The sequence below is a fragment of the Caretta caretta genome, chromosome 1 (assembly GCF_965140235.1).
Source record: "Caretta caretta isolate rCarCar2 chromosome 1, rCarCar1.hap1, whole genome shotgun sequence".
NCBI classification, from domain to species: domain Eukaryota; kingdom Metazoa; phylum Chordata; order Testudines; family Cheloniidae; genus Caretta; species Caretta caretta.
In genome coordinates this window covers 25,262,383-25,287,052 of record NC_134206.1, presented here as the reverse complement: position 1 = coordinate 25,287,052, position 24,670 = coordinate 25,262,383, and the positions used below count along the sequence as shown (strand labels likewise).

At 43.6% G+C, this 24,670-nt stretch overlaps 1 protein-coding gene across 1 annotated transcript; it reads left to right on the top strand.

The window, feature by feature from the left end:
- The first annotated feature begins 20,744 nt into the window (after positions 1–20,744).
- On the top strand, positions 20,745–22,569 carry LOC142070692 (uncharacterized). The gene is made up of 2 exons (XM_075124645.1): positions 20,745–21,639; positions 22,028–22,569. The coding sequence occupies exons 1-2, from the start codon at positions 21,060–21,062 to the stop codon at positions 22,567–22,569; spliced, it is 1,122 nt and encodes a 373-aa protein (XP_074980746.1). The 5' UTR covers positions 20,745–21,059.
- Positions 22,570–24,670: the final 2,101 nt, after the last annotated feature.

The window sequence follows — 24,670 nt, the reverse complement described above, 5'->3', positions numbered from 1 at the left end:
GGTCTGTGGACAACTCTTCTGGAAAAGGCCTAACAGAACCGTTTATGAATGTTTTGAATGACAATAAAATAAAGCTTCAGGAATGCTGCGGCCAAGGCTACAACAATGGCATGAACATGAAGGGAAGGAACAGTAGCGTCCAGGCAAGGATTCTTGTGCTGAATCCAAAAGCTTTCTTCGTGCCTTATGGCTGCCATTCCCTCAACCTGGTTGAGTCAGATGCAGCGTCATCTTCTTTAGATTCAGCATCTCTGATCTCAATTGTGGTTTGGAATGATATCCTGTTTCAACTAAATGTTGTAAGCAAGGCATTACAAACTCAGAGGATGGACCTTGTGGCTGCTACTACTTTGATGAAAAGCTTCCTCGATTTCGTTGTGGCCTACAAAGTTAATGGACTCAAAGGTGCCACCACTGCAGCCAAAGAAATGGTGGAAAACTTAGGAGTTGAGCCTGTCTTCACGGAAACTTGTATTCATTGGAAGAAGCAGCAGTTTGGTTACAAGGGCAGAGATGAGGTGAGGGAAGCTCGGAAGACAAATTTAAGAGGGAGATTTTTGCTCACTCATTGAGACTGCTCAAGTATCCATTGAAGAAGGGTTCAGACAAATGAAGCACCATAAAAAGACCAGGGGGAGGGAGGGGAGATTTTGTATGACCTTAATAAGATGCTAGCAGAAAGGAAAATACTCTTGAACAATTGTATGGACCTTCACCAGACACTGACACATGGGGAATGTTTGGACGTCAAAGATAAACACCTCCACGTTGAACTGGACAACATCCCTCACATTTTGCCACATGGGAAGCGCTCTCCGCTCATTTATGATGAGTTCTCTAATTCATTCATGATGCAGAGGTGAAGGACACTTTTCCTAATGTGTGGATAGCTTTGAGGATTCAGCTCATGCTGCTGGTCACAGCCTTGAGTGGCGAGCGCAGGTTTCCAAAGTTCAGGCTCATTAAAACATACCTTTGATAGACAATGGCTGAGGAGAGACTGACATCGCTTGCTATTTTATCACTTGAAAATGTCATTGGCCAGTTTTTGGATCTTTCTGATGCAGTGCTTCAGTTTGCGAGGGCAAAGGCGAAAAAAGCAACCTTTTGAACTAAAGGACTAGGGTTAACATTCTAAGGCTGTCACCTACTGTAATCCTGGTCTACCCAATGTTGGTGCACAGTTCAATTTCTTCATGTTAGTACATTTCAGTTATTCTTAAAATTAAAAAGTTTCTCTACGCTTACAGGAAACAATTTTTTATTTGCTTATATATGGCATGAATAAACACAGATTTACAGACCCTAGCGTGCAACTTTATTGTCTTAAAAGACAGGGATAAATCATGCATGCAAATCGTACATCAAATTCATGAACTGAGTGAGATTCTGTGGCCTGCATTGTGCAGGAGGTCAGACTAGATGATCATAATGGTCCCTTCTGACCTTGATATCTATGATATCTATGAAATGCAGTACAAATGCAACAAAAAATAAGGTATTCAAAGCTTTAAGAAATGGTCTGGGGCCAGCATTGGGGTTCTAGATCTAAGGGGGTGGTATGGAGAGGGGTGGCTCTGGCTAGGACCCATTCCCCCACCACTCTTCCAGTGTAGCAGTCCCTGCTTTGGCTTCTTCTGGTTGTGAAGCAGTATGTGATCATATGTTTGAAGATTCTTGAAATGTATCTCTACAAGGGAGCAGAGGTAAAATTGTGTGTGTGTAAACTGTAGCATGGCTGGATTTGAATGTCTGACCATTTACACACTTAATTGTATATTTCTATATATATGCACACACTGTTCTTTATTACGTGTGCATATGAAACTTTATTCGTATGCCCATAGGCAACTAGACTTCACTTTACATAGTCATATATTTGGCTTCTCTAGCAAATAATTACCTCCTAAAAATATGATGGAACATTTATACCTTTAATACCAGAGCGACAGTATTGCCCGAGGCCTGCTTTAATATAGATGTTTCTTGACTGCTGTTTGTAAAGCTTTGATTGCCATTAGATCACTGTGTTTTCTGCTTTATTTCTTTTAGCTCAGTTAGAGGACTTGCTGACGTTATTTATGTGGAATTGGTTCACAATAATTACCCCTCAGCTCAAAGAATCTTTCTACTTCCTTCTTTCAAGACACTAGGAAGGATTATCTTTTTATTGTGTTAATTGGTCTTGGTTAATCTTTGTCTGCTCCTACTCCAGTTACCTACTATAGTTTCCCTTAATTCCAGTGAAAACCTATCAGCATTCACAGTCAGTCCTGTAACATTCTGTTAGAAAGTGTGTTGATGACATTTGGCTGATGAATTCCCAGCACCAGCTGTTCTTTCCAGCTGCTGCTGGATGAATGAGAACCATATACAAATACGTTGCACAGTGATCATCATGAACCAGCAACATCTGGTTCATTTGCAGGTCCCCCTATGCTGCCTCCATGTATCATATTAAACTTAAACTTTCTGCCCTAAATGACAAGGTAATTGAGGCATGCATTTTGTATCAGACTCAGGAAAAAATAGTTGAAATCAGTGCTCCCATTATTAGATGAAGGGAGGTGACTGAAAATAAATGAGCTTATTTTGCTATTGTTTCAGCTGCAAATTTGAGATAATTGGGGTCTGGCCAATTGGAGCTTACCTCTCTCTGGTTTTGTGCAAAGGAAAGTGTTTTGCTTTGGCAAGTGATGTACCTTTGAATGCCTTGATTTGATGACTACTGGCATTGCAGTCACAACTGACAGTCTCCTACTGTAAATTTGTGGAAACTTTTAGACTTGCCAAAACTCGTTCTGTCTCTGAATACTAGAGGCCAGGCTTAACCATTGCAAACTTGGAATAATGCCATTGATATCCCTGGATCTACACTGGTATATTGGAGAAAAGAATTTGGCCCTGTATACGTGATATACTCTTGATGAAAAGGTTAAGGACTGGTTATTCTGTTTGACAGGAATACAATGAAATCCAGTTCTTACTTGTTTCTTCTGGAGGATTTGGTCTGCATAACTTTATCCGTCAGTTAATGGTGTTCTAATCTGGGTGGTAATACCAACAGACAAGTTGCTTGTTACAGATGGGATAGGACACTATAGTGAGCTTACTCTGGGGCAGATTATAACGCCCTTACTCATGTTGAATAGTATCTTGCCCCATGAGTCATGGCATTCAAATCGATGGGGCAACTTGTACAGTAAGGTACTACACACTGTGCGTTAGGAGCTCACAGTCTAGCCCCCTGCAAACTGCAGAGGCCCAAGTCTGCTCTTGGTTACATGGATACAGTTCCTATTGACTGTAGTGGGAGTTGCATCCATGTATTTCAGAGTGGAATTGAGGAGTTCCTGGCTCTGAATATTGCATGGAAACATAGGGCATATTCTCCTTTTATATTGGCATAAATCCAGCATAAATATGAGCATAATTTGGCCAACAAGTTCATCAACCATTTGCCCAATGATGTCCTTGCTGATGTACTGCGTATAATGGAAGAAATGCTCTATCTAGCCACATCAGAGCAACTCTGGATGGTGACTATTATTCAGTTCAAGCATACCTAACCAGTCAAGTATGGGTAAGATTCTATGGCAATCTATCGGCTCTGCAGTGAGCAGTCGGACTGCAGAACAATATTTAACATTGCTAACTCTTGTGCTGAGCCATAGTTTACAGCTACGGCTCTGTGATAGCCTCCTCCTTTTTAAAAGGCTTTCTCAGGTCAGGGATCATGATACTCCTTCATGATGGTTAATTTAAAATTTGTTGCTGCTCTTGTTATTTTAAAGCCCTCACAGACACATGCTATGTACCATGATGCACTTACTGATTTGTGGTACAAGGGGTCTTTCAATTTGACCAAGTTATTTGTATCAGTCCCACTTCGCTTTTCATTTAAAGATTTTGTGCTACTGCCTTTTTTATTTATTCTAAGTGTTTTTGTGTTGGCTGTTTCCTTAAGTAAGTACAAATATTTCTAGATGTTCATTTTCCTGTATTGTGTCTGTCTCAGTTTCACAACAAATGATGCTCAGAAGTTTACTTTCCACCCCTCCTGACTCCTACATAATTATTTGTATCCTTTCTTTGCATTCACTTATGCTTGTCATTATACTAATTGCATAGCCTTATTCCATACATTCATTCTTTCTGGGGACATCTTTGTTTTACTGCCATTTGTAACTAAAATCTGGGTATAATACTTCAGGGCTCTCCGTTGATATTCATACCCTCTCTTTCCTGAGAGAGTCCATACAATTCTGCTGGCATTTGGATTTCTTGGCTGTAAATAACTGTTGGCGATTTAGATCAGGGAGGCATCTTTCAAGTTTAAATCAAGCAAGCAAACAGACGCAAGCTACCCTTCAAGCTCTGGCTGTGCCAGAGAGGAAGCCTGGGGTTAATGCAAAGTAAAAGGGTAATAGGTGACTCATGATGGTATAGACAATCTCTGCATTTGGTGAAGGCATAAGAGTTTGCTTTTCAGGTGTGTTACAGTTCTGGGCTGTCAGCCTCTGGTGAAACAAACAGGCAGCTCCTTACACAATGTGAGGTGAGGGTTGGTTGCTACCATGGCACATGCGGCAGCTGTAGATATCTCCCACTTCCCTTATAGTGCCTCTTCTGATGCTACGTCTTTGGACAAGTCTGTGATGCAGACCTACAGGAATGTTCAGACTTACTTTTGACTTAAGACCCATCTTTCCTGCCTCTCTGTTCTGGGTTTGAACGGATGGCGTAGCGATGAAAGGTTCTGGGTCCTATTAACAGTCTCTGAAGTGAAAAGAAAATGTCGTATCTAGTACCCGAAGGCAACTTTTCAAGAGTAGCCTCTAGTTTTGGGGTGCTTCTGTTTATGGGATGCTCCAAGCACTTTAGACTGATTTCAAGAGGTGCTGAGCTCTCACAGCTTCTGTTGACTTCAAGGAGAGTTACCAACCCTCATCAACTCTGAAAAGCAGGCACTCAAAATTACACACTGCTCTGGGTAATTTTGGCCTTGGATTCTAAGATCCTGATCTTGCAAACACTAATGTGGCATTCACATTTACTACAGTGTTACTGCTCATAAGTAATTTTAAACACACGCATAAGTGTTTGAGGGATCAAAGCATAATGGCCCAAGCTTGCTCCCACTGAACACAGTAAAAGAAGCTCATGCTCAAATAAATTGGTTAGTCTCTAAGGTGCCACAAGTACTCCTTTTCTTTTTGCGAATACAGACTAACACGGCTGTTACTCTGAAACCCATCATTTTCAATAACAGCAGACCCTCATGTATAGTAAACACTTGCTTCAAAAAGTATGTCCTCCTTTTTATTCAGCAATAATATTTTGTTTCAATGTACTTGACGCATGAAGACCTAGACCAGGAAAATATGTACGTGTGAATTACCAGAGGGTTTCTGCAGTTTAGCACTAGGGAAACATTCTCTTATGTTTGCTTGTTTCCAAATTATTTCTGGATAATTAAGCAATTAATGAAGCAAAAGTTCTAGACAGTTTTTACCTAATTACCTTTGTAATGTCTCTATTTGCAAATTGCATTGAGAATGTTTCATCTTTTCCTGTCAGCAAAACCAAAATCTTCCTGCTTTTATACCCCACGCATGCACGGGCACTGAATTGTTTTCTTCCTTTATGTTTATCATTATCCTGGCAAATCCCAGAGGCACGTGGCCTCCTTGCAGTTCGAGCGCCACCGGGATCGATCCCTCGCTAGGTCATTAAGGTGGTCTGGCTGGATATTCAATTTCTCTCAATCACTGGCAAGCCTGTTCTGCTCCTGAAGCTTTTGGCGTCCACATGATTGCTGGCCATGCAGAGGCCTTCCTTGGTTCACATGCTTCAGAATTCATTGGTCTTACATTCTAATGGTATGGCTATATCAAGAAAGCCACCAAAACCAAACCAGTGCTAATGGCAATGATTGCTTGGTGTTAAGGTACCAATTTCCTCATCTTGGTAGGGAAGACAGCTTTAGCTGTTCCAGATAATTGTTAAAATGTGCTAGGCACCAATTTTACATTTGCCACCAACACACAGGAATGGCCCTTTCACAAGGTTTCATTGGTCATTTTTGCCTCAGTGGCAGAGGAGTTTTTGATCATTTCAGCTACCAGGACAATTGACCAGACTGTTATAGGCAGTCAGCTTCAATATAAATACCCTCATGATATGAACATACTGACCCTGGAGGGGTCCATTATGTTTCTGCAGGCAGAGAAATAAAATATAAAATACCACTTGTAAATCAAGGAGGCATGCAACAAACTGAAAGCAAAAGCTCAAGACAATGAATTGCAGACTTACAGAATCTTTCAAATTCATAATTAATATAATGATCCATAAGGCACTGGGTTACACATTTTTATACCATGTAATCATCCTATAAGAATCTTAATATTTAGAATGTAAACTCTGTAAAGTGGTTAAATGTATGATATTCCATGTCTCTTTTGACCATGGGATGCACTTTTATTGATGACTGAACTATTTTAATCAGTTTTTTTTCATAATTAAAAATGTTAATTTCTTTTATACAGCACTTTTCATCCATAGATCCTGGACCACTTTGTAAAAGTGTCATTTTATAGGTGATAAAATGGACGCCCAGAGGGGATGAGTGACTTGCACAAGCTCATGCCAGAGGCTAGTGTCGGAGCTGCAATTGGAAACAAGATCTCCTAGCTCCATGCCGCCTCCCTTTATAAGATCATGCCCATACACCTTCCCCCTTGCCTGAATAACACACTGCTTTCACACAAGGGGCTTTCCATATGGCAGATGTTTTCAAACTGTGGACTGTTCGTCCTTAGGGGTGTGCCGAGGAATGCTTGGGGGTGGGGGGCAAGCGGCGACTCTGGGTGGGGATTCGGGGAGGGAGCACCACCTTCACCGCCAACCCACCGCAGCAGGCCATACAGCCTTGCATGTGTCTATTTTTGTCAGTGTTCAGGGCGGAGGGGGGCAACCAAAAATTGTAACTCAAAGTGGGGGCTCAGCTCAAAAAGTTTGAAAGCTGCTGCCATACAGAGTAATATCATATGCTTAACAGGAACTTCAATTGGAGACCCATAACTTTACCCAGTGAGTCTTAAGTCATGCATATATTCTTACTAGAACATGGTTTTCTTCATGTCACTCCTGCTCTGCTCCTGCTGTAGGGTGAGTGGTTGTCTTGTGGTTTAAAAGCATAGGAGTGAGAGGCAGAATACCAGGGCTCTAGCCCTGGCTCTTATGAAATTCATTTTATCTTTGTGCCCCCGTTTCAGCAACTTGCAGGATCCAGGTTTATGTGAAACCTGGCTTAGTGCTATGAGGTCAAAAAATGGAAGCAGCTGAAGAATGTAAGAATTGCACAGTGGTTAGAAGAAAAGGAGTACTTGTGGCACCTTAGAGACTAACCAATTTATTTGAGCATAAGCTTTTGTGAGCTACAGCTCACTTCATCGGAAAGCTTATGCTCAAATAAATTGGTTAGTCTCTAAGGTGCCACAAGTCCTCCTTTTCTTTTTGCGAATACAGACTAACACGGCTGTTACTCTGAAACAGTGGTTAGAGTGCTGGTCTGTGTCCTGAGCAGCCAGGATTTAATTCCTGCTCCACCAGACTTTCTGTGTGATCTTGGGCAACTCACTTAGTCTCTGTGCCTCTGTCAGCCGGGGATGATAATTACTTCCCTATCTCACAGGAGTGTTGTAAGGATACGTATATCAAACATTGTGGAATACTTTGTTTCTGTGGGAATGGAGGGCCATAGTTGTACCTAGATTGTATTTCCTGCTACAATGTTGCAAGCTCTCATGATTTTATCCTGAATTACATGGATATTTGGTGTTTTTCCTGAAGTCCCAACTCCTGGTGTCAAATGATTATGTGAAAATTAGAATCATAGAATATCAGGGCTGGAAGGGATCTCAGGAGGTCATCTAGTCCAACCTCCTGCTCAAAGCAGGACCAATCCCCAATTTTTGCCCCAGATCCCTAAATGTGAGGATTGAACTCACAACCCTAGGTTTAGCAGGCCAATGCTCAAACCACTGAGCTATCACTCCCACATCTTTGTTTCCGTTTTTAAAAGATGTTTCTAGCCCTTATGGTTGCAGAGGAAAGCTTGAAAACATGATGAGTGTGTGCCTTAGAAGCTCATAAAAACCCAGAAGGCAAACAAAAGGGGCTCCAGATTCATCATTTAATCAAAAATCTCATTATTGTTAAGACAATCTCATGAGATTTGGGGATCTAACTCATGATTTTTTAATTTTTGGAGTTTTCACTACTCTATTTATTGTAAAGAACCTAAAAATGTTTGTAAATTTTGTTTTAATGCAGCATAAATTCTTTAAGAAGTGAAATAAACAACTTAATAATACTTTTGCTAGAAAATAGCACACTGTGTAGCACTGTCATGTTAAAATTAAACTTTGCTACACACTATAGGAATAGCCAGATTTGGATCTGTATTCCTCAGAGGTCTTGGAGGAGTTTGGGTCCATTCTGCAATGTGCTCATGAGCTGACGACTGTGGAATTAGCCCTCTGGTGAAAAGCCATGTTTTCCTTCAATATGTGTTAAAAGGCGAGAGAATTAGTTTTCTTACTCTGATTGATCTTAAAAGTTCTGCAGTCTGATGAGATGCATCCCACTCAGGGGGAGGAGAACTTTCTGATTTGCAATAATTACTTATTAACTTGGTTGAATTAACAAGAAAAGCTGAGAAGCTGCTGAGTTTCCACCCCCCACGTGCAATAGAACAAGTGACAGTTTGATCCCTGAAGCTCAAACTGGGATGTGCTCTCCCCTGAGTCAGAGCGCATCTACCTGGAACTCATTTGTGAGCCACATGGAACCTGTGGGGCCTGAGTCTCCTCTCCCATCAGTGTAAGTTTGGGAGTCATTCAACTGAGCCCAATGGGGAAACCTTCACGGAAAACTGGTAAGAAGGGAGATCAGTAGAGTGACAAGGTAGAGAAGCTGCAGCCTGTAAAGGGTTAGGAAGTCCCAACTGGTCACGTGTTTGCTTAGGACAGAGTGTAAATGGAAGGGGAAACTGGGTCAAAGGGGCATAATGGGTAAGGTGTACCTTCTCCTCTCCAGGCTGGCTAAAGCAAGGAAAGCCTCTGGGGAATTATTGCCCTGTGAGGAAAGGGCCTTAAAAGGACTGAGGAATGGAACCTGTAGTGTATTGTAAACTGTGTTAACAATTACAAGCTTCAAATGTAAGGTGTTTCCTGGTCCTGCTAACAGGCTAGTGGACTCTGTAGAAAAGTGTTCAGTCTGAGTCAGGCTGCAAAGATCCAGCCTAGAACAAGATGGGTTGAGTCATGCCTCTCTGCTTTAAGGAGCAGCCTGCTTTGTCTCTGTTTGGTTTTGGTTCTTTGTGTGTTAAGGTTATGGATTTTAATAAAGTAGTGTTATCTTGCAACCTTTCAGAAAGAGTATTTAGGTTTTTCTTTAACATCTCTGTTTGTATGCTGTGAAAAATAACACAATCTTATTTCCATTCCCTGGCTGATTAAACCACCTACCAGTTTACATTAGGATTGTAAATTTTGTGGGGCAGGCACAGTGTTTTTGTTATGTAATTGTTAATATGATGGATCTTATCCAGCTCTGGGGACCATAGGGGCTACTGCATCATATTACAAAGATAAGAGAACTGGGCTGAATAAGGTGTTGTCTTTGACAGCCATGCACTCTCAAAAATGGAAATGTACAAGGGCTGGAACCTATCAAAATCAAAACCACATTCTTACATTGTGTGGCTGTATGAAAAACCACTCTGAGTGTATGTAACATGTCCTGGCAAAGGATAAAAACAACACTGCAACGAAATGAATTATTACTGCCTGTGTTTATGTGAAAGTGAAATAAATAAAAGAGTCATAATGAGAATGATATTACACTCTCTAGATATAAAGGATATATCATCACAAGGCCACTTGAGGTTTGGTCTCCCTTTCCACAGGTGCAACTTGAACCTGCATTCCTGCAAGTAACCCAGGCTTATACAGTGTGGTGCTCTGTCTCCCATGGATTCCTGGACTACGGGTAGGTGGGAAACAAGAATTTTGTTTTGCAACCCGCCCCTTAGATTTTCGAATCTGGTTTTCATTCTGCATCAGAATGAAAATGACTTTTTGAATTTTTTTGTGAACAAATGAAAGAGAGAGAGAGACCGACACTGACCTTCACCCCAGAAAAGCGAAGTGGTTGGGGCACTCACCTAGGCTGTGAAAGAGCAGAGGCTTGAACCTGGGTCTTCTACAGCACCCTACGGCTCAGGCTGTCGAGTCAGTCTCTCTGGACCAATGAATATTCACTTTATAAAAAAGTTGAACAGTTCAACATAAGAGATTGAGAGACTGGGGTTATAACAGGATTTAAAAGAAAACTAGATAAATTCATGGAGGAGAGGTCCACCAATGGCTATTAGCCAGGGTGGGCAGGGATGGTGTCCCTGTTTGCCTGAAGCTGGGAATGGGCAATAGGGGATGGATCACTTGATGGTTGCCTGCTTAGTTCATTCCCTCTGGGATAGCTGGCATAGAAGACAGGATACTGGGCTAGGTGGACCTTTGGTCTCACCGTGTCTGGCCGTTCTTATGTTCTTTTGTCTGACTCTATTGTTGAAGTTGCTGCTTCGCCTGATGTGGGGCTGGAAATTGAACTTGGGTCCCTCACTTCCCAGGTGAGTGATCTGGACTATTGAGGGCAGGGGGAGGCATGTGCCTGCTCACTCAATCTCTATCTCTCTCTCTCACCAGAAATTCCATCCTGTACCTACAAACCTTCACAATGAAAGGTTTGTCAGAATGACACGCTACAGCCAAAAGGTTCATTTTCAACAAAGAGGCATTTTCAGATGAAAATTTGTTGGGAAAAAATCCCAACGAGTGCCAGACTGGCCCATATAGAGGTTTAAATCTATACAGCCTTTGATCATAGAATCACAGAAGATTAGGGTTGGAAGAGACCTAAGGAGGTCAAGTCCAGCCCCCTGCTCAAAGCAGGACCAACCCCAACTAAATCATCCCAGCCAGGGCTTTGTCAAACCAGGCCTTAAAAACCTTCTAGCCATAGCTGTAACATAGATCTTGTAGCTTGGGCAGTAGAGGTTATGCTTTTTAGTTCAATCGCTGCTGCTGATAATTCCCCCTGGGGTATTTTGTTACGATGCACATACAAAAAAATGCGGATCCAAATCAGACAGTTTGCACCTCTACCTGATTTGTGGCCACAATCAGAAAGCCAATTTAGAATAAAGGTCTTGGAAAGATCTCATTGAATCAATATAAAATAAAATGGACTCCAGTCTATTTTTTTTAATCTAGGGTAACTAAATGCAAACTGTGTATATTATTTTTTGTCCAAACTGGAATGGAGAGAAGACACCACCAGCACTCATGATTGCCATAGTAAACTCTCATGGTGAAATTCACCTGCTACAGAGAGGCAACATAAAACCTATATTCTACTCACATCATGATAAACCCTATGGCACTGAACTGACACAATGGTCTCATTTACACTGATGTAAATCTAGAGTAACTCTATTGAGTTACATCATAGTAACTGAGAACAGAATTTGGCCATATAAATATTTTTCCTGCTTATACAGAACAGGTGTTTTATCTAGTGCTTCTGCATGATTACATTTGAAGACAATGAGAATTAATTAGACAGCTATGTGCTGAAGTTCATGGCTATTATGCAGAATGGCCCCCTGCTAACACACATTCACTCACTCTGTCTCTTTCCTTCACTCATGGGGAGTCTTGAAATCAAAGAGTCAAAACATTAAATTATACTTTGGGTGAAGCACTGTTGTTGCTGCCGGCTTGGTGCCAATTAAATCAAGCTGTGCATAAATAGCGCCAAGGAGGCTTTGTTGTTGTCGCTATAATTAATGTAATCTATGAACTGGAAGTCACAATATGGATAACAGTATAAATACTCCAATACTATGCTAGGCTTTTTTTTGTGAACCTCATATTTTTTTGTAAACCTCGATGACGTTCTCTAAGCCCACGTGTAGCCCACGTCTCTACTACATCTGCTTTCCATCCTACACGAAGAAGAGCTCTGTGTTAGCTCAAAAGTTTGTCTCTTTCACCAACAGAACTTGGTCCAATAAAAGCTATTACCTCACCCACCTTGTCACTCTAGTATCCTGGGACTCACACAGCTACAGCAGCATTACAAACTGCAATACTATGTTAGCTACAGTACACACTCTTGTTTTACCGTTATCAACCGTAAGAGACGGGATGTATAGAGGCTTACAAATATGACAGTTTGCTTCAGTGGAAATCTCTATTGAGCATTGTCTCTTACTTAAGCTATAGAGAAAGAAGACTACAGCGTTACAAATGTATAGGGAGTTTAAAGAGGACAACAGTACTTCACTGTGTGCCTGCAAAATGTTGAGCAGCATCACTGCCTTTCCTGAGAACAAGATTGCTTTCCTCTAGCTTGAGCTGCTCTCTATGCTCTTTCCTGCACCTACTATCTCCTCTCTTGCCTCACTTGCCGGTGCTAGCACAATGAGACTTGATTTCCAGTGGTGAGGGTGATGCTACTGGGAGAAAGAGAGAAGAGAGTAATGTTCCATTCCTTACTGTGTGGCACCAACCCATATCTGGCGAATGTGCTGTTAGGGAAATGAAACTCCCGGGACAAGTAAGCGTGCACAGTAAATGTACACACCAAGTATTAATAATGGTGGAAATGGTGCAGATGGGATCTGCACGTGTTTAGCACATCCCTACCTTGCCATTATAGAATGCACCTTCTTGTCACAACATAGCACAGAGATTTCAATAGAGTTACAGGGCAGAGATTTGGGTCTTGTTTGTGATATATACTGTGGATATTTCTGGTCCCCAATTATTGTGAATATATGTATTCTCTCTCTCTCTCTCTCTCTCTCTCTCTCATATGTCCCTACATACAGGAATTACAAGGTAAAATTCTGTGAAGGAAGCTGGACAATATGTATTATATTGATTCCTTCTGGCCGTGAAATCTAGAGTTGTAGGTAAGGAGGACTCTGTTATTTCTCATTGTGGGAGGGGGCAAAGAGGATTATTCTTGCTGGGCATCTGGCTGTCTTGGATAAAGGTTGGTTCAGATGAATCACAAGGTATCAATAAAAATCTTTTCACTTCAACATTTGACTCATGTTTCTACAGCTAAGGAAAATCTTGCCTCCTCAAATTATGCTCACATTCTAAAGGACATACATAGCAAAGCTTAGTCAAAATGAAAACAGAATGCAGCAGAACCTATCAGGGGGAGGGATAGCTCAGTGGTTTGAGCATTGGCCTGCTAAACCCAGGGTTATGAGTTAAGTTCTTCAGAGGGCCATTTAGTGATCTGGGACAAAAATTGGGGATTGGTCCTGCTTTGAGCAGGGGCTTGGACTAGATGATCTTCTGAGGCCCCTTCTGATTCTATGAACCTCAGAGTTATGAACACCTCAGGAATGGAGGTAACGTTTCACAACTCTGAAATATCATAACTCTGAACAAAATGTTATGGTTGTTCTTTCAAAAGTTTACACCTGAACATTGACTTAACAGAGTTTTTAAACTTGACGATGCAGAAGACAAATTCTGCTTTCCCTTAATTTTTTAGTAGTTTACATTTAATACAGCGCTGTACACTTACACTTACACTATACACTTACATAGCCCCGTTGATCTAAATATTTTGAAGCACTTTAGAGATATTAAATAATCCAGCCTCGGTTCCCCCAGTGAAAATGATATTGTACATTCTTTACAGAGAGGTGAACTGAGACTCAGTAGTTAAGTGACAGGTTTCAGAGTAGCAGCTGTGTTAGTCTGGATCCACAAAAAGAAAAGGAGTACTTGTGGCACCTTAGAGACTAACCAATTTATTTGAGCATAAGCTTTCGTGAGCTACAGCTCACTTCATCGGAATCTTTCTCTGTTTGCTGTAGAGGATGTTGATCAGGTGGGTCTGCAGTTTCTTTGAGAGCGTGTGGCACAAGCTATCAGCATAGTCTGTGTGGTATGTAGATTGTAAGGGATTTTTTACCTTCAGTCCGTTTGGTATGATGTCCATCTGTTTGCTTTTTTGTTAGTCTCTAAGGTGTCACAAGTACTCCTTTTCTTTTTGCGGACACAGACTAACACGGCTGCTACTCTGAAACCTGTCATTATGCAAGGCACTGAATTTAGCAGTATGGAGTGGAAATCTATCAACTTCATGAAAAAGCTCATATAGATACAGACAGACATCATCTTCCTTTCCAAATGCAAACAGATGGACATCATACCAAAAGGACTGAAGGTAAAAAATCCATTACAATCTACATACCACACAGACTATGCTGACAGCTTGTGCCACACGCTCTCAAAGAAACTGCAGAACCACCTGATCAACATCCTATACAGCAAACAGAAAGATTCCCATGAAGTGTGCTGTAGCTCACAAAAGCTTATGCTCAAATAAATTTGTTAGTCTCTAAGGTGCCACAAGTCCTCCTTTTCTTTTTAGAAGTTAAGTGACCTACTCAAGGCCACAGAGCCAGGAAGAGAGCCTATTAGTTCTGGTTCTCAAGCTTTGCTCAAATCACTCTTTCCCTGTCACTAAACAGCCTATCTAAAGACTAACAGCAGATGAAGAGCTGGCAAGATCTGCAGAGCTTGTGTTATCAGTCAGGCAAATGGGCTCTAAATGTCATGCAGACTAATGATATACTGCCCACTCGGGACTGCAGATTGCCCATTAAGGATAGCTAATCGGGTAATGATTTAAGATATGTGTTTATGGGCAGAGTGGAGCAGTGAAGTCAGTGATACCGGCAAGAGCCGTTCCCTTAATATCACGCATAATATTTTTTCTCAGCAAGAGCTCTGAGAACTGGCTGAGAAATACCAGCTGAAACCCCTCAGTCAGATCTGGACAGCTGTACACATGCCACTGCAGAGTCATCTGCGAGAACACACTTTGTATTAGCTGCTTTCTGTAGTGTGAATAGTGCAGGAGTTGCATTGAGAGGATGTAGCATCATTATCTTGATTTTCCACTTCCTTCATCACTTCTCATGCTTCTGCATTTTCTCCTTTATGCTATACAGTGCTACCGAATGTCAATGAGAGTATTTTGTTCAATGCCAGTTTGCCAATTTTAAGTAACTTGGTCATGGAACCAAATACTTATATCAAATTCTTTTAAACAGTGCGTGGTCCAAACCAACTCCCTCTATCCAGGCAGCCTTGAACCTTACAATTTAGATCAAGCCAGAACTTCATGGTTCTAGTCCATGTCTAGATTAGATTTTAGACAAAAGCTGTGGGAGGATGATATGTAGGGTTTGTAATGATATGGTAGGTAATGAATGTGTAAGCAGAGTCAGGATGAGCTCCACCCTGACATCTGGTGGTGAGTTGTGCCAAGTTGTGGAAAAGAACTTCAGGGGCTGATCTCATTTGCATAGGCACACCCACCCCACCCAGCATGAGCCCATAGCTGCCCAAATGGTCACTTTGGCTGCTGTGGGATCCCCAGTTTCTCTGTTATTGGGGCAGGAAGAATAAATGGTTATTATCTTGATTATGTGAATCAAGGACTGCGGAACTGTACTTGGCCTTTTGTTATGATGGAGGGACTCACCATCAACTAAATAGCACTCGCTAGGCTCCGAAACTCAGTGAATTGAGAGAGGCTGGGTATAGGTATTAATACCTGGTGGTATGGGCCCCATGGTGAGGGCTGAAATGCTAAGTGCACTTCCTCCTCTCTCCACTGTGGAATATCAGAGCTAATTTTGATTCCATTAGGAATCTAGTTACAGGCTGCTGAGCTGAATTCACTTTGGGCCAATGATGCACCAGCACTGAGGCTCCCCTACTACAAGCTGAAATCACAGAAGAGCTAAACTTACCAAGAGGTGAAATCACTGAGTGTTGTGTTAAGTAGTGGGGGAGCCTGAAGATATATTGCTGAGCAGTTTGTGGGACAGCTGGCAGAGCAGAGCGGCTCTTGGAGTAGAGTATTTTGCGGGACGGCTGGAGCAGCTCATGGGACGACTGTCAGAGTGGAGCGATTCGTGGAACGGCTGGTGGAGCGGAACAGAGTCCCATGGAGAGGTGGGGCAATGGGCTTTGGACCATGTAAGGTGCACCTTAACCTCCCCTCATCTCCACCCAGGCTGGGAGATAAAACTCTGCAGATAAACTTTTGAACTCTGGGGCTGCCCTGATCAGGGACAGAGACTTTTGGGGTGTTGGACTTTTGGGACTTTGGGTGATTTTGGGTTGCTGGACTCAAGAACCAAAGGGAAAGGACAAGCCCCAGTTTGCTTGGGGTGGGTTTTTTGCTCATGGGTTGTGTCATGAATCCTGTTGGTGGTGTTTCCCCAACATAATGCCGCATTGTTTCTCTCTGTTATTAAAAGGCTTTGCTACACTCAGACTCTGTGCTTGCGAGAGGGGAAGTATTGCCTCTTGGAGGCGCCCAGCGGGGATAGTATATATTTGTCCCAGGTCACTGGGTGGGAGCTCAAGCCGGTTTTGCATTGTGTTATTGGAATGGAACCCCTAGATACGGAACCTGGCCTTTGTTGCTGCCAACTCTGATGGGCAGAAGGGTTACAAATGCAACATATGGTTGACTTGAGTTCATTTACATCTTAAGCTCTTATTTTCAGTGATTAAAAACTTAGTCTGGCCATTTTGAGGAAAGCAGCAGTACATGCCATATAATGACCAAGCAATGAAAGATGCTCTCTAATTATACCATATATGGTTTTCTTGCATATTGAGTTAGATGTGCTTTGCAAACATTACTTTATTTATTATTACAGTAATGCCTAGAAGCCCCACTGAGATGAGGATCCTATTGGGCTAGGCACTATGCAAATGTGTAGTGAGAGATGATCCGTGCCCCAAAGAGCTTACTGTCTAAACATACAAGATAGACAAAGGGTAGAGAAAAGGGATGCATTAACAGGAGTGTTGTATGTAAGACACAGGAGGTAATTGTCCCACCCTACTTGGCAGTGGTGAAGCCTCAGCTGGATTATTGTGTCCAGTTCTGGGCCACTACACTTTAAGGCTGATGAGGACAAATTGGAGACAGTCCAGAGGAGAGCTACAAAAATGATAAAAGGTTTAGCAAACCTGATGTATGAGGAAAGGTTAAATAAACAGGGCATGTTTATTCTTGAGAAAAGGAGACTCAGAGGGGACCAGATAACAGTCTTTGAATATGTTGAGTAATGTTATAAAGAGAAAAGCGATCGATTGTTCTCTATGTCAGCTGAAGGTTGGACAAGAAGTAATGAGTTTAATTTGCAGTAAGGGAAATGTAGGTTAGACATTAGGAATAACTTTCTATTTATAAGGATAGCTAAGCTCTGGAATACGCTTCCAAGGGAGGTTGTGAAATCCTCATTGTTAGAGGTTTTTAAAAACAGGTTGGACAAACACCCATCAGGATGGTCTAGGTTTACTTGGTCCTGCCTCAGTGCACGGGGCTGGACTCGGTGATTTCTACCGTGAAACTTACCGTGCCCTGGCACAGGGGCCCCCAACAACAGGGGGGCCCCGGGCCATTCACTTGGGCAGCCTGCTCTGCAGGGGCAGAAGCTGTGGGGGGCAGGAGAGCAGGGAGGGAGGCTGACCTGCAGCCTCCGGGGAGCAGGTGGGAGGTACGGGTGGCGGTGAGTGCCGCAAACATGGGCCAGTGGATGCAGGAGGAGCACAGGGCAGCCACACAGTAAGGGGAAACAGCTGCTTCTCTCCAGCCGCCGGCTGTGTGGCTGCCCCCTGCTCCTCCTGAGTCCTCCAGTCTGCGTTCACGCCACTCGCCATGCGGGAGGCGGCCGGGGGATGGGGCTGGCCGCCGGAACTGGCACAGAGCCCGCGAGCGGGGTGGGCCAGCCAGGAGATGGGGCTGGCCGCCGGAACCGGTGTGAAAAAACACCCCGCTGAGTGCAGCAAGTTTCAGTGCTGTAAAGCACCAGTGTAGACAGAGCATCAGCACTGGGAGCCACGCCCCTCGTGGAGGTGGGCTTTTTAGAGCACTGGGAGAGCTCTCTCCCAGCCCTCTGCCGCGACTACACAAGCTGTGGTTTTGCTAGATACAACTGAAAGTGCCTCTTTACAAAATATTACTTATGATGACTTAATTGATGATTTTGTAAAGAAAAAGTATAGAAAAGCAACCTAAGTAAATATTTTTTTTCAAATTGAATAAGTTTCTTCAGAGGAAGTCAACTTTTATTTTTCCGTTCATACATCATCTATACTTTTTATTTTTACACATTTTTCACATTAGCGTAATGCAAATACGAGCTTTCATCTAGACCAGAAGTTCTCAAAATGTGGTCTGAGAACTCCATTTAGGTGGACCGAGGAAAGGTTATGATGTTTATTTTATAAAGCACTCTTATCGAAAGCACTTTACAATAGTCAGCTAACGGTACAAACAATATTTGAGAAGATCATTAAGTGGTTGGCCGAGACGCTCAGCACTTTTCAAGTGGTCTGTGAAAAAAAATTAGACTACAAAAACAATCAAGGTACCTCACTTTTCATTTACTTCCTATTACTTATAATATAGGAGGAGGATGAAGAAAAAAAGTATGAAAAACAAGGGGTTGGGGGAGATAAGAGAGAATGTTCTTTTTCTTGGCTGAGTCCCGTGGGGGGCCCTCAAAAATGAAGCTGAGCACAGGCCCCACTAACTCTAAATCCGCCACTGCTCAAGTCCCTTCTAGCCATTTGTGGTTCTATGGAAATACAAAGAGATGATTGTCAAATGTCACATTAGCTCCCCAAATATTTTAATATGCTTTGTTTTAAATAATGAATCCTCAAAATGCCCCTGTGAGGAAGTTAAGCAAGCACTACGATAGCCCTTCTCCAGACTGGAAAACGGAGGGATGGAAGTGAAATGATTTGCCCAAGTCAATAGGAAGTCAGAGTGTGTATTTTGAACTAGAATTGGGTGAAATGTTTCAGACAAATAGTTTATTCACTGAAGAATGCAGTTTTGGTCAATCCAAAACTATTCATGAATTTGGTACATGTATTTCTGACCATTCACAAAATGGTGATGCTGCTCTACCTCCCCCTCCCCCTGAATCATAGTCCTTAGCCCCAGGGGTAGGGCATGCATGGGGGCTGTGGCAGAGGCAGGTTTGAATCCCCGTTCTAGAGCTGACACAACAAGAACTTTTCTGATTCACCAAATATTTTTTAAAAATTCAATTGTGGTTCAGCCCAAACCAATTTTTTTTCCACATTTTTTGGAACTGCCACTCAACTAAAAAATTAATTATTCACCCAGCTCTAATTGGAACACAGGAGTTTCTGCCTCCCAGCCCTGTGCTGACGTCACTAAGAACAAGCCTTTCTGTTTGCATATCATCTTTTAAAAACGCAGTCCTTTTATTATTTTGTTTAAGATAATATCTGAACACGTGGGCTATTTTTTTTTAAAGTATAGGTATGTCTTCAACATGGGGCTTATTTATGATGTCAGCTTTTTTGAAAGGGAGGAGGACTGAGAAAATATGCAGTGAAGCTAGTGATAATATTCAGCCCAGAGATGCACCTGCTGGTCTTGCTCTACTACCAATGTTTCACTTTGGTAGTTTGCCTCCAGAAATCCCATCTCTGAGAACCAAACAGCTAAGATCTGCCACTTAGGCAAATCTTTCAGAAAATGGTTTGTTTTTTTCTTAAAATAAAGTCTACAGATGTCTGAGCAATGCTCTATTTTAATGTGACGCTTCAAGTTTCTTGATGGATGATGTGACAATAGGAATGGTCATTACATCATATGTTCTAAATACATTAGTGAAAGGACTGATTTGCCCCATATGCATAACAAGGCTCAGATTCCCTCCCTGGGGTTTGGTGATTTCATTATCAATCCAGGAGAGCAATATTCCAGTAGTGTAATGTTAGCAGAACCGCCAACATTTTACAGCCTGATTTTCAGAGCACCTGCAGCTTTCGTTGTCCTTGACTTCAACTGGAGTCGAGTGCTCAGCACATCTGCAAGTCCGGGCATTAGTGTATGCAGAGGTTTGGTGACTTTAATAATCTCTCTTCTATCATAGTGGAAAAGTTAACAAAATATTGCCCCTTACAAATCTGTGTTCGGGCTAAATTTTGCTCTTGCTTAATCCAGTGGGCAGTGAAATTACTCCACACAAAGTCAAAGGAGTCATTATGAATATGCATTGACATAAATGAGGGCAGAATATGGCCCATAGAATTACTAGTTCTTTTAAAGCATCTATTTTAAAATTACAACCCAACTCTCTTTTGAATGCTGCCAGAGGTGCTCAAATAATCTCAAATCCAAAATCAAAATCTCAAGCAGAACTGCCAAGTGTCCCTTGATTTAATGCAAAATCATAAATGAGCCCAGATGCACTCAGTATTGGACCCAGGTGCACTCAGAAAGTTGGGGAATTTTAATGAACTGTTTGACATACATCGTCTGAGATTTGACACAGGAATCTGAAAGCAGGTGCAATGAGGTTTGTCTGATTGTGAACACTTCTCCTAGATGTATTGCAAACCATCTGACTTTTCTGAATGCATTTGCCATGGATAAAACTTTCAAAAATGCCTATGTCCCTTTTTCAGAAGTGACCCAGGCACTTCAGACACACTAAGTCCCATTGACTTTCGGTGAGACTTAGCCCTGGTCTACACTAGGACTTTAGATCGAATTTAGCAGCGTTAAATCGATTTAAACCTGCACCCGTCCACACAATGAAGCCCTTTATTTCGACTTAAAGGGCTCTTAAAATCGATTTCCTTACTCCACCCCTGACAAGTGGATTAGCGCTTAAATCGACGTTGCCGGCTCGAATTTGGGGTACTGTGGACACAATTCGATGGTATTGGCCTCCGGGAGCTATCCCAGAGTGCTCCATTCTGACCGCTCTGGACAGCGCTCTCAACTCAGATGCACTGGCCAGGTAGACAGGAAAAGAACCGCGAACTTTTGAATCTCATTTCCTGTTTGGCCAGCGTGGCAAGCTGCAGGTGACCATGCAGAGCTCATCAGCAGAGGTGACCATGATGGAGTCCCAGAATCGCAAAAGAGCTCCAGCATGGACTGAACGGGAGGTACGGGATCTGATCGCTGTTTGGGGAGAGGAATCCGTGCTATCAGAACTCCGTTCCAGTTTTCGAAATGCCAAAACCTTTCTGAAAATCTCCCAGGGCATGAAGGACAGAGGCCATAACAGGGACCCGAAGCAGTGCCGCGTGAAACTGAAGGAGCTGAGGCAAGCCTACCAGAAAACCAGAGAGGCGAACGGCCGCTCTGGGTCAGAGCCCCAAACATGCCGCTTCTATGATGAGCTGCATGCCATTTTAGGGGGTTCAGCCACCACTACCCCAGCCGTGTTGTTTGACTCCTTCAATGGAGATGGAGGCAATACAGAAGTAGGTTTTGGGGACGAAGAAGATGATGAGGAGGAGGTTGTAGATAGCTCACAGCAAGCAAGCGGAGAAACCGGTTTTCCCGACAGCCAGGAACTGTTTCTCACCCTAGACCTGGAGCCAGTACCCCCCGAACCCACCCAAGGCTGCCTCCTGGACTCAGCAGGCGGAGAAGGGACCTCTGGTGAGTGTACCTTTTAAAATGCTATACATGGTTTAAAAGCAAGCATGTGAAAGGATTACTTTGCCCTGGCATTTGCGGTTCTGCCTTTGCAAAAGGTTTCTGGGGAGGGCAGCCTTATTTCGTCCTTCATGGTAGGACACTTTACCACTCCAGGCCAGCAACACGTACTGGGGAATCACTGTAGAACAAAGCATTGCAGTGTATGTTTGCTGGCATTCAACCAAAATCCGTTCACGCGGTGGGAGGAGGCAAAATGCGACCTTGTAACGAAAGCACATGTGCTATGTATGTAATGTTAACTTTCAAGGTTTACCCTGAAAGAGTGTAGCCACTGTTTTATAAAATGTGTCTTTTTAAATACCGCTGTCCCTTTTTTTTTCTCCACCAGCTGCATGTGTTTCAATGATCACAGGATCTTCTCCTTCCCAGAGGCTAGTGAAGCTTAGAAAGAAAAAAAAACGCACTCGCGATGAAATGTTCTCCGAGCTCATGCTGTCCTCCCACACTGACAGAGCACAGACGAATGCGTGGAGGCAAATAATGTCAGAGTGCAGGAAAGCACAAAATGACCGGGAGGAGAGGTGGAGGGCTGAAGAGAGTAAGTGGCGGGCTGAAGAGAGTAAGTGGCGGGCTGAAGACAGGGCTGAAGCTCAAAGGTGGCGGCAGCGTGATGAGAGGAGGCAGGATTCAATGCTGAGGCTGCTGCAGGACCAAACCAGTATGCTCCAGTGTATGGTTGAGCTGCAGCAAAGGCAGCTGGAGCACAGACTGCCACTGCAGCCCCTCTGTAACCAACCGCCCTCCTCCCCAAGTTCCATAGCCTCCACACCCAGACGCCCAAGAACACGGTGGGGAGGCCTCCGGCCAACCAGCCACTCCCCCACAGAGGATTGCCCAAAAAAAAGAAGGCTGTCATTCAATAAATTTTAAAGTTGTAAACTTTTAAAGTGCTGTGCTTAAAGTGCTGTGTGGCATTTTCCTTCCCTCCTCCACCACCCCTCCTGGGATACCTTGGTAGTCATCCCCCTATTTGTGTGATGAATGAATAACGAATGCATGACTGTGAAGCAGCAATGACTTTATTGGCTCTGCAAGCAATGATTAAAGGGAGGAGGGGAGGGTGGTTAGCTTACAGGGAAGTAGAGTGAACCAAGGGGCGGGGGGGTTCATCAAGGAGAAACAAACAGAACTTTTACACCGTAGCCTGGCCAGTCATGAAACTGTTTTTCAAAGCTTCTCTGATGCGTACCGCGCCCTCCTGTGCTCTTCTAACCGCCCTGGTGTCTGGCTGCGCGTAACCAGCAGCCAGGCGATTTGCCTCAACCTCCCACCCCGCCATAAACGTCTCCCCCTTACTCTCACAGATATTGTGGAGCACACAGCAAGCAGTAATAACAGTGGGAATATTGGTTTCGCTGAGGTCTAAGCGAGTCAATAAACTGCGCCAGCGCGCCTTTAAACGTCCAAATGCACATTCTACCACCATTCTGCACTTGCTCAGCCTGTAGTTGAACAGCTCCTGACCACTGTCCAGGCTGCCTGTGTACGGCTTCATGAGCCATGGCATTAAGGGGTAGGCTGGGTCCCCAAGGATACATATAGGCATTTCAACATCCCCAACAGTTATTTTCTGGTCTGGGAATAAAGTCCCTTCCTGCAGCTTTTGAAACAGACCAGAGTTCCTGAAGATGCGAGCATCATGCACCTTTCCCGGCCATCCCACGTTGATGTTGGTGAAACGTCCCTTGTGATCCACCAGAGCTTGCAGCACTATTGAAAAGTACCCCTTGCGGTTTATGTACTCGGCGGCTTGGTGCTCCGGTGCCAAGATAGGGATATGGGTTCCATCTATAGCCCCACCACAGTTAGGGAATCCCATTGCAGCAAAGCCATCCACTATGACCTGCACATTTCCCAGGGTCACTACCCTTGATATCAGCAGATCTTTGATTGCGTGGGCTACTTGCATCACAGCAGCCCCCACAGTAGATTTGCCCACTCCAAATTGATTCCCAACTGACCGGTAGCTGTCTGGCGTTGCAAGCTTCCACAGGGCTATCGCCACTCGCTTCTCAACTGTGAGGGCTGCTCTCATCTTGGTATTCATGCGCTTCAGGACAGGGGAAAGCAAGTCACAAAGTTCCATGAAAGTGCCCTTACGCATGCGAAAGTTTCGTAGCCACTGGGAATCGTCCCAGACCTGCAACACTATGCGGTCCCACCAGTCTGTGCTTGTTTCCCGAGCCCAGAATCGGCGTTCCACAGCATGAACCTGCCCCATTAGCACCATGATGCATGCATTGTCAGGGCCCATGCTTTCAGAGAAATCTGTGTCCATGTCCTGATCACTCACGGGACCGCGCTGACGTCGCCTCCTCGCCCGGTATCGCGTTGCCATGTTCTGGTGCTGCATATACTGCTGAATAATGCGTGTGGTGGTTAATGTGCTCCTAATTGCCAAAGTGAGCTGAGCGGGCTCCATGCTTGCCGTGGTATGGCGTCCGCACAGAAAAAAGGCGCGGAACGATTGTCTGCCGTTGCTCTGACGGAGGGAGGGGCGACTGACGACACGGCTTACAGGGTTGGCTTCAGGGAGCTAAAATCAACAAAGGGGGTGCCTGTACATCAAGGAGTATTTCAGGCAGGACTGCACGGAGGGTTCCAATAAGAAATGGTGCACCTAAGTTATCGTTGTTATTGGAACAAGGAGGTTAGCCTGGCCTCTGATTGATACATGGCTAGATTTACCTCGCTGCACCTTCTCTGTGAGTGACTGCAGTGTGACCTAGAGGAATGAGTCCCCTAGACAGGGGAGGAGGCAAATGAGTACAAAACAAATCTGGTCTATTTCTTGTTTTGACCCACTCCATCTATCTTTTACATCTTTGGCTGGCAGCAGACGGTGCAGAAGGACTGCATGCCATCCACATCTCATGGCTGCTTGGCAGAAGATGGTACAGTACGCCTGCTAGCCATCCCCATCTCTTGCCTGCCTGGCAGAAGATGGTGCAATACGACTGCTAGCAATCCT

Bases quoted from the DNA above. Each gene is read 5' to 3' on its own strand.
- LOC142070692 (XM_075124645.1), top strand. From the start codon at position 21,060: ATGCAGAGCTCATCAGCAGAGGTGACCATGATGGAGTCCCAGAATCGC. The intron at 21,640-22,027 runs GTGAGTGTACCT...TTTCTCCACCAG, and splicing joins AGGCGGAGAAGGGACCTCTG to CTGCATGTGTTTCAATGATC.